The sequence below is a fragment of the Vipera ursinii genome (assembly GCF_947247035.1).
Source record: "Vipera ursinii genome assembly, chromosome: 1".
Taxonomy (NCBI): domain Eukaryota; kingdom Metazoa; phylum Chordata; class Lepidosauria; order Squamata; family Viperidae; genus Vipera; species Vipera ursinii.
Genome location: NC_139512.1, coordinates 104364358 through 104378343, shown reverse-complemented (window position 1 = coordinate 104378343; position 13986 = coordinate 104364358). Strand labels below are relative to the sequence as shown.

The 13986-nt window shown below is 42.0% G+C and overlaps 1 protein-coding gene across 1 annotated transcript in view; it reads left to right on the top strand.

Moving 5' to 3' along the window:
- The window catches only part of SLC67A1 (solute carrier family 67 member 1), a gene marked incomplete at its 5' end in the record, with an annotated part of 72520 nt that overhangs the window by 35962 nt on the left and 22572 nt on the right, over nucleotides 1-13986 (top strand). Inside the window, 3 exons of the mRNA XM_083358844.1 lie at nucleotides 701-816; nucleotides 6757-6867; nucleotides 10519-10619. Of these exons, the coding sequence (XP_083214970.1) occupies nucleotides 701-816; nucleotides 6757-6867; nucleotides 10519-10619 (328 nt within the window). The remainder of the gene's footprint in view (nucleotides 1-700; nucleotides 817-6756; nucleotides 6868-10518; nucleotides 10620-13986) is intronic.

Genomic DNA, 13986 nt, shown 5'->3' with positions numbered 1-13986 from the left:
CAGCCCCAGTACGGATTGTAGGACCTTTCAGGATAACATTTAGGAATCTGCTCTAATATGAAGCAGAATTAGGGTTAAGGTAAGTTTGAGATCTTGAGCTGGCTCCAGTTTGCACTGTTCTAAATAAGTTTGCTAAAAATAATGAGACCTATTCAGTTCAACAGCGCTGAGTTTATTAATTAATACTAAGAATTGCAACCTTAACCTTCCCCCCTCCCGTGCAACTGAATCAAAAGCTCAGTGTATAGCACTGAAATAAATGCATGTCATGTACATGGTGCATTCACATGAGAACAAACATTTTTAACCCATTTGCAGAATGAAGTTCAGACATCCTCTTTCCCCAGTTGTAATCCTCCTATGTAAGTCACAGATTATTCTATAGGTAGTATTTGTTTAGCGACCACAATTGGGATCGGAAACTCAGCAATTAAGTGAAGCAGTCACTAAGTGAAATCATAACCGTTCTTATGGTCTTACTTCAGTTTGTATTTCCTTTACAGACCTGTGAAGTTTTTAATTGGGAAGACTGGTCATAAAGTTTTTTTTTCTTAACATCAGTCATTTACTTGTATTTGTTTTCTTTACCCACTCAAAAAAGAAAGCTTTTAAGGGCAAACACATAAGGAAAAAGGGCCTTCCACTATGCTCCTGAGCATTCATTGCACAGTAGTTCCATTTATCTCTTCTCTATTTGCAGTGTTGGAGTTCCTTGCTATGTTGCAGTAGCTGGATATCTTGCCTGTGCCTTGATGGCTCTTCTTTGTATTCCTTCCCAGACAAAGCCACAGCCCAAGAGAAAAGAAGCACAACAGGGTGAGTGCCTGCCACATCTGAGCTTTAAGGGGGAAACCTAATCCATTTCAGCCTTAAACTGTGAACTAAAACCATTTGGGGTCTGTGAGTATCCTTTAAATTAGACTAGGGTTGCATTCCTTTTCAACTTCATGGTGCAGGTTTAGGGAATTGCAGCTTAATCCCAAGGAAGGTGGGAGTGTGTTTGCTTTGTTTTGCTCCCGGGGAAAAGAAATACTGTCTTTAATCTATTGCAATCCTTAACTGGCTGGTAGATATACATGTGAGCAGTGTCATGATAAAGAAATTACCCCAGCACTACTCCCTTGGGTTGGTGTCCTTCACACATTGCATACTAAAAAAGGATACGATTTCTTTGTTTCTTCATCGCAGCAGCCCGTGGGTGATTTCTGGATATGGTCTGAATCTGCTTGAGAATGTAATGCAGTCTCATTTGAATATCTGCAGCTGATTCTCATAAATTATCTCAAGACTGCTTTATGACTAAATGTAGATTCGAGCCTGGAACGGCCTTTTCTCTCTCTCTCTCTCTGCCTGTCCCTTTGTTTGTGTGTATGTGTTTTTTTAAGCTTGTTTTACCAACCTGCTTAAAGAAAGGTTGTGGAGAACTCAATTACCCTACTTTTGTGACCTTGGGTCACAGTAAAGACTTGCCCAAATAAATATTTTAAAATTAGTAACCTCCTGCTTTTTCATCGTATGACATGATTTATAGATATAAAAACAGAGCTATTGAATATTGGCTAGATATCTAGCTTGTACTGCGTGTAGGAAAGTAGAGAGAAGTAAGGAAGAATACAAGATAAAGGCTACCATGAACTTATTTAAAGAGAAAAAATAGAATGGATTCATTCTAGGGCAGGGGTCCCTAATCTCCAGTCCATGCAAGTGGTGGGCAAGTGCCTGAGTGCACGAAGCTCCATTTGTGCAAACGGTGGGCACACGCAAAATCATCCCCCCTTCCCACCCTGTTGCCCCTGCCACCCCGGCTGATCTGTTACTCCAAGAAGCCATACTCTGACCAACTGACTACATAAGACCTATAAAAGCAGGTAAGAACTGAAACAAGACACTTCAACTGATGATGTTACCTAGACAGGTGACAAAATGTTCGGAAACTAAACACGCTCAGAGAACAAACCACGGCCAACCTCCTGGATTTGTTTCCATCCATTGTTTCTTACCCTTTACTTCAGATGTTATGGAGAATAGGTTGACCTCCTCTTCTTTGTGGCTGCCCCTCAAATATTGGAATGCTGCTCTCATGTCACCCCTAGTCAGTGGTGGGATTCAACTATGGGAACAACCGGTTCTCTGTGTGGATGCCACTTCCGGAAGTCTATTCTGGGCCTGGCAAAAAAAAATTAATTACCGGTTCTGCTGAAGTGGTGCGAACCGGCTGAATCCCACCACTGCCCCTAGTCCTTCTTTTCATTAAACCAGACATACCCAATTCCTGCCATCCTTCTTCCTATTTTTTTAGCCTTCAGTCTCCTAATCATATTTGATGCTTTTCTCTGCGCTCTTTCTAAAGCCTCAACATGTACTACTATGTATTATGTACTGTCTCTGACTTGAAGATTGGGGTGAAGATGAGACCTTTGTGACTGGAGCGTGAGCTTGTTGCTCCCTGCCATGTTGCTCCCCGCCATAATTTGAAGCAGAGTTGGATACAGGTGATTGCTGTGGATTGCCTAGAAGTGGAGCAGGATGCATAGCTGTATCCTGCTTGTCGCTATCGCATTCTGTGCACTTGACAAAGGCTTTACAATTTTTAGCAAAATGGTCATATGATGCACAGCACCTGTAGCATATTCCAAATTTTTGGAGAACCTCTTTCCGCTCTTGTATAGTCTTAGTTCTAAGCTCACGACATTTCCTGAGAGGGTGAGTTTTTTTGTGAATAGGACATTGACGATTTTCATCTCCACCAGCTGAACCACTCCATTGAGGAGGAGGTGGTACAGGATGTGGGATGCCACCACCTGAATCACTCCTTAGGGGAGGAGATGGTACAGGAGGTGAAATGTCTATCTTTCTTGTAGACACAATTCCACGTGAGTCTCTGTGTTGAGCTGCTGTGTTAACATACCTTGATGATGATGATGGAGCAGGCACACTGAATTGAGGGTGGTTGAAACTGGGATCGTTGTTTGTCCAGGCGTGGTGGCTTATAAACTTGCAAAAATATGAGAATAGGGGAAGAGAAACATTATGGCATAGTTTGTAGTCTGAGCCTTGCCGTTTCCAGTCCACCTGCAGGCCGTATGGCAGTTTGGACACCACTGGATTGACACCGTGGGAGGAATCCAGGTGGCTTAGACCAAGTAGACATGGGTCTTTTTTTTCAATTCTATTTCCTTGAGGAGATCACTTAGTTTCTGAAGCTTGTAATTGTCATTGTTGCCTATCTTCAGAAAGTTTTGTAGTCTTTCGAATAAGGCATTCTCTAATGCTTCTGGTCTTCCGTAGGTTTGTTCAAGTCTTGTCCATGCAGCAGCAAGACCTTCGTCTGGGGAGCCAACATGTACTATGCTCAGTCCTTCAACACGATCTGCAGAGTCTGGGCCCAGCCACTTTAGATTAAGTAGATTAAGTTCCTCTCTGGTGTTGAAGTTGAGATCAGCAATAGCAGCTTTAAAGGTTGCTTTCCAGGATCTGTATTTCTCTGGACGCTCGTTAAACTTTGAGAGGCTAGAGTTGAGAAGCTCTCGGCGAATCATGTATTTGGCATGATCAGAACGGTCTGACCCCTCACTCCTTGATGCCAAAGAAACTTGTTGGGCCCCTTGGGTGTGAAGGTTCTCTGGTGAATAAGGATGTGGTGCACCGGGATGGAATGATGTTGCAAGAGCATTCAGTTGTGGCGTATGCCCTAAGGTTTCTGCTGGCTGTCGGTTCAACTGTTGATCATTGCTGGAAATTACGTTGTCATTGGGAAGAGGTGATGCAGTTTGAAGTGTTGGCGCACCTGCTTCTGGGCACTGAAGAGGTGCAGGCCTCTGCAGTCTTGGGTTCTGTGTGCTGTTCGTAGGAAGCACAGTTGATGCACCTGTGTTGTGTTGTTGAAGAGGTGCAGGCCCTTGCAGGCATGGGGCTTCTGTGCTGTTCGTAGGACAGCATTGCTTGTTCATAGACCTTCAGCTTTGCCCGGGCAGCTGCTCATTCCTTTTCTATTTGCAGAATTTTCATTTGGGCTGCCACCTCTGCTTGGCGGGCCTCCTCCTCTGCTTGGCGGGCTTTGCTTTGAGCTTCCATCTCTGCTTGGCGGGCTTTGCTTTGAGCTTCCATCTCTGCTTGGCGGGCTTTGCTCTGAGTTTCTATTTCAGCTTCCTTTCTGGCAAAGGAAAGAAGCACGTCCTTTTCTTCTGCAAGCGCATAGGCCTCTACGAGCTTGTCATGTATCGTTGAAGCCCTGGAGCGAGAGGATCTAGCAGAGCATACTGTGTGACTACTCGATGTGGATCTATGAGATCTGGTCTCCTGCAGTTCAGCAATATGGATTTTTGCCTTATTCTTTGCATCTTGCACTAGGAGATCTCTTTGCTGGTTCAGTTCCTCATTCTTGATTAGTTCTGCTGAGGAACCATCTACATTAAAGTCATTCAAAAAACCTGTGTATTTTGCAGACAGCCGCTGGTAACATTCATAAACTGTAGATAGGAGATCTATAGAGTCTCTTAATTCAGCAGGATTACCATTAAGGCTCAGCAAAATTGAGTGTGTAGTTTTGTCCCATAGCTCTGACAAATTACTGGAAAAATCATCTCTAGTTGCCTCATAATTTTCTCTGAGTTTCTGGGTTGGTTTTATTCTACGCTTAGGCTTTACAGCAGGATCTTTGTGCAAATCAGGGTTGTCTGGGCGAACCAGCTCTTCTGAATCAGTGGGACACTCTGCCATGGCTAGGATAGGTACAGAAAACTTCCTAGGTATTTTTAACTAAATTCGATGAACTTTGCTCTTTGACCACCAGGGGGCGCCTTCTGCGTGGTCAGAGACTTCAGGGAAGTTCACCCTTTGGCCACTAGGGGGCACCTTCTGTGTGGTTAGGGACTTCAGGGAAGTTTGCCCTTTGACCATTAGGGGGCACTCTACATGTGCCTGGGGACAAGCCTTTTACTTGCTGAGCAGCCACTGGGGTGCTGTTTGAGTAGGTGAGTGCTTCAATGAAGTTCACCCCTTGACCACTAGAGGTCGCTGTTTGGAAGCAAGCCTGTTATTTTTTCCTAGCCTTCACTTGGACACAAGGTCAGCCAAATTATTTCTTCTTAGGACCACAAGTTCGTGAGCCGGTCTGGAACTCTTAAGGAGCTGCCTGTCTGTATTAAGAGTGTCAACCGTAGGCTGTAAACTGTGCCGTTAATGAAGCTTAATTTGCTCCTTGTTCCTTTTTTATAACTAGAGGGACTGAATAGGATTGCTTGCTTAGGCCCTCAGTTGCATGTAATTTAACTGTGGGCTTGCTGAAAAATCTCCCTTTGGAGATTCAAAACATATATTTTAGAATTGTTAGCTAAATCGCTTGCTTTTTCATATAAAGATGCTTGCGTGGCTTGTCATAATTGTAAGTCAATGTCTCTCTCCCTGTCTTACAAGCCTTGACATGCTTTTCAAATTTGCAGTTTAAACGTTTCAGTTTGACCACCAGGGGTCGCTGCTTGCCTTAACGTAAATCCAAGCTGGCCATTTGCCTCCTGCATTCCAAGGGTGGGGGGCCTCTTTCACTGAGCAGTAAAGCAAGAGCTTGGTTACCAAGGTAATTAGTTGTTATATAGCCTCTTTATGGCTGGGCCAGAGAGGAAGGATTTTGCAAACTAACAAATTTTTCTCCCTTTGAGTAAAATTCAACTCTGAACACAATGGCTAGCAACATAGGATGATATCTCTGATCTTCTCAGTCAAATTCTAATCCTTCATTTTGATTTCACAAAATTCAAAGCTTACAAACAACAGTCTCTCTTGCAATTAGAAACATTTAAACATTAAGGCAGATCTGAGCAGAAACCCATTTGCATTTCAAAGTCACTCTAAATTACTCCAAAACGCTGGCTGGAGATTCGATGGCAAAGAGGCAGTAAATGCTAACAAGCCCTTTGGCTAGTTTCTTTGGAAGGACAGGGAGAGACAAGAGTTCACAGAAGCTTAAATCCTGAAAACACGGCTCTGCCTCTTGCAGAATCGGCTGGAGAATAACGAATTACTCATCTCCTTTTTTATGGTAGGCATGCACTATTTCGAAGTGCCTTTTGACTGAGCTTTGCTTGCAGAAAAACATGCACATTTTAGAAGCAGACAAAAGAATTTAAATCCAACTTCTGACTACGCTTGCTTGCAGAAATATGCTTACTTTAGATTGCAGACAAGAGGAATTCAAATGTTCTGACTATTCTGGATCAAAGCCGTTGTACTGTAATTAATCCCTTGTTAAGACTTCTATGGTCTATATAAGCAGATGCCATTACCATTAACAGCTCTCTCTCCAGATAGTTGAACTCGTGGAAACACCCTTTAATCATCTAAAAATACCTTTATTGCTTGTAGAGTAGGATACAACAGATGGGGTGCGTTAAGATGATGTCTGAAGCATTTCCAAGGTCAGAAAATGGTAGTATTCCCAACATCTGCACATGTCTGCTGTTATCACATGTTTGGTGGTTAATGGAGGATATCAGGCACAGAGCCAACAAGAAGGAAGTTAGCTCAGAAAAAAGGGAAAATACATCACAAAGAGGGAGGGGTTAGCTGGCCCATTAGCATAATGTATAATTTCCCAAAACAGCCACGTGGTGGCAGCACATGTACTATATATTACAACATCTACAATTATGTGGCACATAATTCCCCATATAATTAGAAAACATTTTACATTTTTTCTTTCAAAGACCTACCTTTATCTGCAGAATATGGCCTATTTTATCTTTTTTTTTCCTCCCCTAGGAACATCCCAGCCCAGTAGTGTTTTTAGCCTCCAAGAATTTATTCGCCTGTTGACACTTCCAGGAGTAATGGATGTTTTCTTAATCAAAGTTCTCTCAGTATTTCCTACAGGTGAGTGTGCTATAATTTTTTGAATAACATCTTTCAATCAGATATGGTTTAAAGGATAAGGGAGTAGGTTATTAATATCTTCTGTGAGGCTGTCTCAGAAAAAATATTTAGCTGTCAGTGTTATAATGTGACATAGTTACTGGGCCATTTAACATGACGGTCGCTTGGCCATCTAGCCAATTGTTTTGAGATTACATCTAAGATTTCCTCTAATGTACCTTTCTCAGCTAGGCTCCATCTACCAGTGTGGCCCGTCAGAATACTTTTGGTTTCAGGGGATGAAATTGAACTGTAGTTTGAAGAAGAGGTTTGTCCTTGTTAGGAGAAATGAGAACTGTTGTGGCTCTGCATTGTATGTTCCAACATACTGTAGGAAGACAGCACCGCCTCCCCATAGAAAGAAATATTTTGGGGAATATTAAAAAGGCAGAATACTATATTTCCCCAAAGGAATAATAGAGAAAATCCTAGGCAGAAACCACTACCACCCAAGTTTCTCTGCCCCAAACAGAAACCAGCTCTGTAGAAATGCAAATTTGATAATCCTTTCAGAAAGATTGGAGCCAGGAAGCTTGGAGCTGATGGGATTAGAAAGACAAAGACCCCTAGAACCAGCAATCCTTCACCCAAAAATCCAACACAGGACATAGCCAACAGCCAAGCCTCATTGTGCTTTTCCTTGTTTGTTTCCTGATTTTTTCCTTGTTCATTTTCCTGATTCTCTCCAGTTTCAACATTAAAAATAAGATAAGTAAAACAGCTAAAGAATCCAGGCATGGACTGGATTTATACACTGAATTAAACCATGGTGTGTTTTCTACATCATAGCTCCCAACTGCTGAGTTCGTACAACATGCTAAATCCAAATTACACAAGCCATAATATAGTTTGCTGCAATCCCAACCATTGTAGATTATATTGGATTAGACTGTATAATGATCTAGTTCAATATACAGTGGCTTCCTGTTATGAAAAAATGAAAAGAAAAAAGAAGAGTCAGGCTATTTTGACTCCACTGAATTTCAAGGCGGAGTTTTGATTTGCCCACCATCTATTTTGTGAATATAATGGTGCATCAGTATTGGAATTAGGAACTTGAGATCCAGAAACAAATGGCAGGATTGGAAGATTTCCAGTAAGAAAATTGCACAGCTGAAAGCCTAATCTAGGTCAAGACTAATAGCTCTTTGTTAAGAAAAAGGCTGGGAAATCATAACAGTGGAGTTTAAACTTACCCCATTAATCTAAAAGATTCTTTGACACAAAAAATCCTTTTTTCCTGCTTCAGCCTTCATTCCTTTAGCATTTTTTGTAATGGAGTCAGTTCCCCAGAATTCTTAAACAAAGATATTTAAGGATTATGCTGTTAAACACATTTCCTGAATCTATGGGGTTTTTTTCCCATGCAAAGGTGATTCAGTATGGTGAGATTTTAGGAACAAGATCTAACCTTACAGTCAGAATTTGTATGGTTATCTGTTGATACATATTGCAAGTTGTAGGAAGTATCTTCAGAGAAACATTGTCCTATATTTTCATGTATTTGCTCCATTTGTATACTTATTCAATAATGGTAACATGCAAAATTCTTAGAGTGTTGCCTTTATTTATATCGTAAACAAGGCTACAATATACACAATGACCCAGCCCCGTGATTTACAGTATTCTGTCTAAATTGGGTTAATTTGGCATATATCATGAATTTTCTGGACAAATGTGATATTTAGACTCTGGTTTTCCCACTGGGCTGGGAATTTTTTTTAAAAAAAGGTAATAACCCTAAAGGAAACTATTTTAGAAAGCAGGATTCTGTTAAATACAAACTCTGCTGTCTTGTGCACATTTTCCTCAAAATGAATGTTTTTCTTCAGACTCAGAGCAAATGCACACGAGAAGAGGGACCGTCCATACTATATTTAATGAGAATACAACTTAGAAGCATTGGATTCTTGTATTCCAGAAAAGGGCATGGCCTCTGGAATCTGAGAGATGCTTAAAAACATGTATCAAATGCAGAGGTTTCAGGAAGACTGAAAGGAAAGACGTATTGGAGTCGCTGCTTTGTGTAGATTAAATCCTTGATTAAGGTTTTCTTAAGGCTGAGAAAAGTAGAATCTGCCTGGGATACAAAGGCACCTGCACCTCTGTATCCTAGACAAAGTAGGCAGGGATAAAAGTGACAGATATGTGGTCTGTTCCCTCTCTTCAGCATCTACAAATTGGGGCATAAAACATCCTCTCTTCCTACCATCACCACTACCTTATCCCCTATTGTAGCAATTTTACTCTGGCTCTGATGGTATAATAATCAAATAAAGGGATCAAGGTTGTTTCTTCATTCCATTATAGGGCCACGGAAACTTTATAGAACTTATGGCTTAAATTCGTAGAAAAAAAAGGAGTAGCACTCATTGTAACTAGGTAGCTTCATTCCATCATGCCTACATTGCAACTTGCGTAGGTTATTAAGGCAGGGGATGATGCATTCCAGGACATTGGGCACAGAGTGAAATAAATGGCTGTACAGAGTAGCAACTAACCATCGAAAGAGAGGGGTGGGCCAGGCACTGTAGCCAGTCAGAGCTGGAGTTGATACTAAATTGAACCAAGCATGGTAGACCAACCACTTGAGAGGGCTGACGACTGCTCAGGATAGAAAGTGATACTTTTGAAGTAGAGCTTCAGATCTACAACAAGTCTGGCAACAAGTGCATTTGTAATGGGCTTGAGAGTAGATGAAGGACAATGTTGTCTCTTCCTGGCCTCAAGAATGGTAGGTAGCCTATAGCAGTTATAGGGCAAGTAGAAAATGTAAACTGGGTCCATGATCAAATGGCACAACAGGTAACAACACCTGTCAATTTTTGCTGATAAAAAAAAAACTAAGCAGGGTTGGGCCTGGATAATACTTAGATGCTAGACTACAAGAACATTTCACAGGGCTATAGACGCGGTGGCTCAGTGGGTTAGGATGCTGAACTTGTTGATCAGAAGGTCAGCAGTTTGGCGGGTCAAATCCCGAATGCTGCATAGCAGAGTGAGCGCCTGTTACTTGTCCCAGCTTCTACCAACCTAGCAGTTCGAAAGCACGTAAAAATGCAAGTAGAAAAATAGGGACCACTACGGTGGGAAGGTAACAGCGTTCCATGCACCTTTGGCGTCTAGTCATGCCGGCCACATGACCATGGAGACGTCCTTGGACAAGCGCTGGCTCTTTGGCTTTGAAATGGAGATGAGCACCAGCCCCTAGAGTCAGAAACGACTAGCACGCATGTGCAGGGGAACCTTAACCTTTACCTTTATAGACTAATATGAAATGGTAATCAGTTCCATATTGTGGCTAAGAAAACTACCTGAAAGACAGCAGTAATTTGGAAGACTAAATCTCTGGTCCTTGTCACTGACTCAGATTGGATTCTGCAACAGAACAGAACCAAATTCAGGCAATAACATGGAAATTTTATCTGTTTATGCTTTTATGCACTAATGAAGAAGGAACTTTTCTTTAGAACAGGCTAGTTAAGACTCCTCTAGATATTCTCAATAAGGTAACCTTCAGTGAGATTGTTCTGATTCTGTCTCATTAAAAACTGCAATAACAATTTCCTGATTATCCTGAAATAAGGATTTTGGTTTTTGTTTTAACCCTAGGGGTGTTCCTAATTATGCTTTCCATCATATCCATTGATTTCTTTGGTCTGGAAGTTGCTCATGCTGGGTATTTGATGTCCTACAGTGGAATCCTTCAAATGGTAATTCAATGGGCATTGACACCTAATCCTCATATTGTTTTATTAGACAATATAGAAATAAAAAAATGCAGCCTATATATTTATAGAAAAAAGAAAATGCAGCTTCATTATGTGGTATTATTTTTTAGTGTATGTGCATCCATGCATCTGTGTGTGTGTGCGTCTGTGTGTTTGTGTGTTTGTGTGTGTGTTAGTATGCATTGATAAATTTAATTTTAAGATATATAGATGTGTAGCTATATACATCATCAAAGCTACGATTGCACTTTGTGTGTGGCCTCATCCTGTCAAATGTTCTACTATGTTTTCTCCTGGGATAGAGTCACACATTGCTGGAAGCAAGAATGTTTGTGCTTGAATCAAACCCTATTTGAGCTATTTGTATTATTCTGAGACTGTGGGGTGGTCTTGGGCTGTCTGGTCCTCATCTCCCACCAACTTGTCGGTATTATTATGTATGCATTGGAGAGGAATATCTGAGGCACCTATTCCCATCCCTGATACATTGCCAGGCCAGGATTCACTAGGTGGGGAGGGAGATATTCCTAAAACTTACCCTAATTGAGTTTTTGTTTTTTCCTCAAGAGTTGTGGATATCTGATGTGATTTTCCCTGTATATTTCTGCAATGGCTAAGCAAGACTAATGGCTTTGAATATTGCTAGCATAACCTCTTATTACCAGGAAGCCAAGGAAGTTGGTTTGGACTTTTTGTTTTCCAAAAACCACCTCCCAAGTAACTTCTAAAAGGAAGGAGAACTTTCAGCTTCAGATAGCTCATGGATATTTGCTGTTTAATATGTTGCTGGGAGCAGACAAGCCTGGGAGGATTTTTCAGATATAAGTATTCTAGATCCCAACTCATCAATAATAGAAAAAAAACATATCTTTGTTTTATCATGCAAGTCTTAATTTTAGTTTCTTAAAATGCAGCATCAACAAAAATTAGTTATGAAATTTGTCCAATTAGGCTTTAGGCTAAGTCTGTCTATGAAGCATACCTCAATCACAGTAAACTCTTGCTTCTGCTAAAATGATTTCTGTTTTAATATCTTTTTGCCTTAGGATCACACAGCTCCATTTTACCTTTCAAATAGTTTGCTGTCATTTATCAACTGCAAAGGTCGGGAAGGTTAAAGAGGCAGGGAATTTCCAAGGCCTGTAACTGGATAAGTGCTGATTAATGTGATGCATTAACAGACGCCTCCGCCACTGTACTGTATGTTTATCACACAGAAGAATAATTTTCCGTGATCTTTATCTCTCTGCCATTTATGCAAAGCACTGATTGCTTTTGCCTTAGTGTGAAGCAAAATGAACTTTACCTATTTTATTTAGAGCTCAGTGGAGAACTTCTTTTTCTCTCCCTTCCCATGTGCAAACCTGGTCCTGCAAATGGCTGTCTTTTTTTAAGCCTTAGGGAAGAAAGTTGGCTGATTTTGAACCCTGAAACATAGAAAACAAAGCTGTCCTGTTTGCTTTAAACCTCTTTATCTGTGTGTGTGCAGAACGAAATAGCGTGGTGATATGGAAACTCAAACAGACACACGCCCATTGTGTATGAGAAGGATGGAGGCATCTGCTGCAGTGGGAAGGGAACACCATTTGTTTGTCTGCTCTCATAGCACACATTCCACACTAAGAACAAACCGGGAGGGGATGTTATGCTCCTTTGGGGGGGAAAAAGGTCCCCCATTCAAGAGGTTTTGCCTCTGCTCTTTAACATGCCAAAGTTCTTTCCTTCTTCCTAGAGGGGGGAGGGGGAAAAAAGAAACATCTCATTCTCCACAGCTTTGAACCATTTGTTCTTACATCTTTTCTCCTTCAATAGCATTTACCTTCACTGTGCTTTTAATCTAGCGGTTGTGAGAATCCTCCCACAGACCACAACTTCCTTCCAAGGCCAACAGGGACCCCCTCCTCATTGGTTTGGAAATTGCTCAAAATAAGTCCCTATGAACAATGCTTAATGTTCATCTATTTTTTGACACCTTGCTAGATGACTGGTGGTACTCAGATGTTGCACATATCCTAAAAGTGGTACAAGGGGTGAAAAGGTTGAAAAGACCTGTTCTAGACCAGCTGAATCTTCTGAACATTCTTCAAAAGTAGCCCCATGTAGAGCCATAATCCAATGGGGAGGTGATGAGGGAATAAGTGCCTGTGAGCAGAGCCCCCTGATCTAGGAACGGCTCAACTAGCACACAACATAAAGCTGTCCAAAGGCCCTCCTAGCCATAACTGCCACCTGCTCTTTGAGCAGGAGTGGTGAGTCCAAAAGGACCCCCAGATTGAGCACCAAGTCTGCTTGCGGCTGCCTGTCTGATGGAAGAGAACCAGAACCTGAGTCTAATATGAAAATTATTCAACCATAATATATAACAGGGCTTTTCAACCTTTTCACTCATTGTACCACTTTTAGGATATGGCAACATCTGAGTACCACCAGTCATCTAGCAAGGTGTCAAAAAATAGATGACCAAAAAAAAGGAAAAAAGTGATAAAGTACAGTTAGTCCTCAACTTACAACAGTTCACTTAGTGACTGTTCAAAGTTACAATGGCACTGAAAAATGTGCCCCCAAAGCCACAGCCGAACAAGACACCTGCCTGCCCGCCTGGCGGTGCTCTTCCTCCTGTCCGAGGTTTTCATTGTTGTGAGCATTTCTGTTGAGGATTGGCAGCGGGGGTGGGGTGGGGGGTGTTTGGTTTTTATTCCCCCCGTCTGCTGGGTGGTTGCAGCAGGCTTTGGTCACTTCACATGACCCTGGGACACTGTGACCGTCATAAATATGAATCAGTTGCCAAGCATCTGAATATAAATCAATAGACCCTGAAGATGCTGCAACATTCCAGCTGATTGGTGCTTCTTCTGGGCTCAGCAGAAGCACCGGGATCAGTGCCGAGCTCCAGCTGGAGCCTGGCGCTGATCCTGGAGCTTCTGCTAAGCCCTGACAGCCTCGAAGAAGCGCTGATCGTGGCGCTTTCTCTGAGCCCTGACAGCCCTGTAGCTCCAGCCATCTCTCGCTCAGGCTTGTGCGGTGCTGCCACCAGTTCAGCTCATTCCCTTCCCCGCTACCACTTTTCTAGGATGGTCGCGTACCACCTGCTAGGTGCCAATGTACCACAGGTGGTACCCGTACCACTTGTTGAAAAGCCCTGGTCTAGAATGTCAATGGCATGAACAATTACGTTGTGCTTCCAGAATAGCACATATCACATGTCTGCTCATTAGCTGCATTGGCTGCCAGTTTGCTTCCAGGAACAATTCAAGATGGTTTTCATATAGCTCTGAACAATCTGGGTTCTCGTTTTGCTGACTTTGGAAGGATGGAGCTCTTTCAAAAGGCAATTGGACTGTCTTTGATT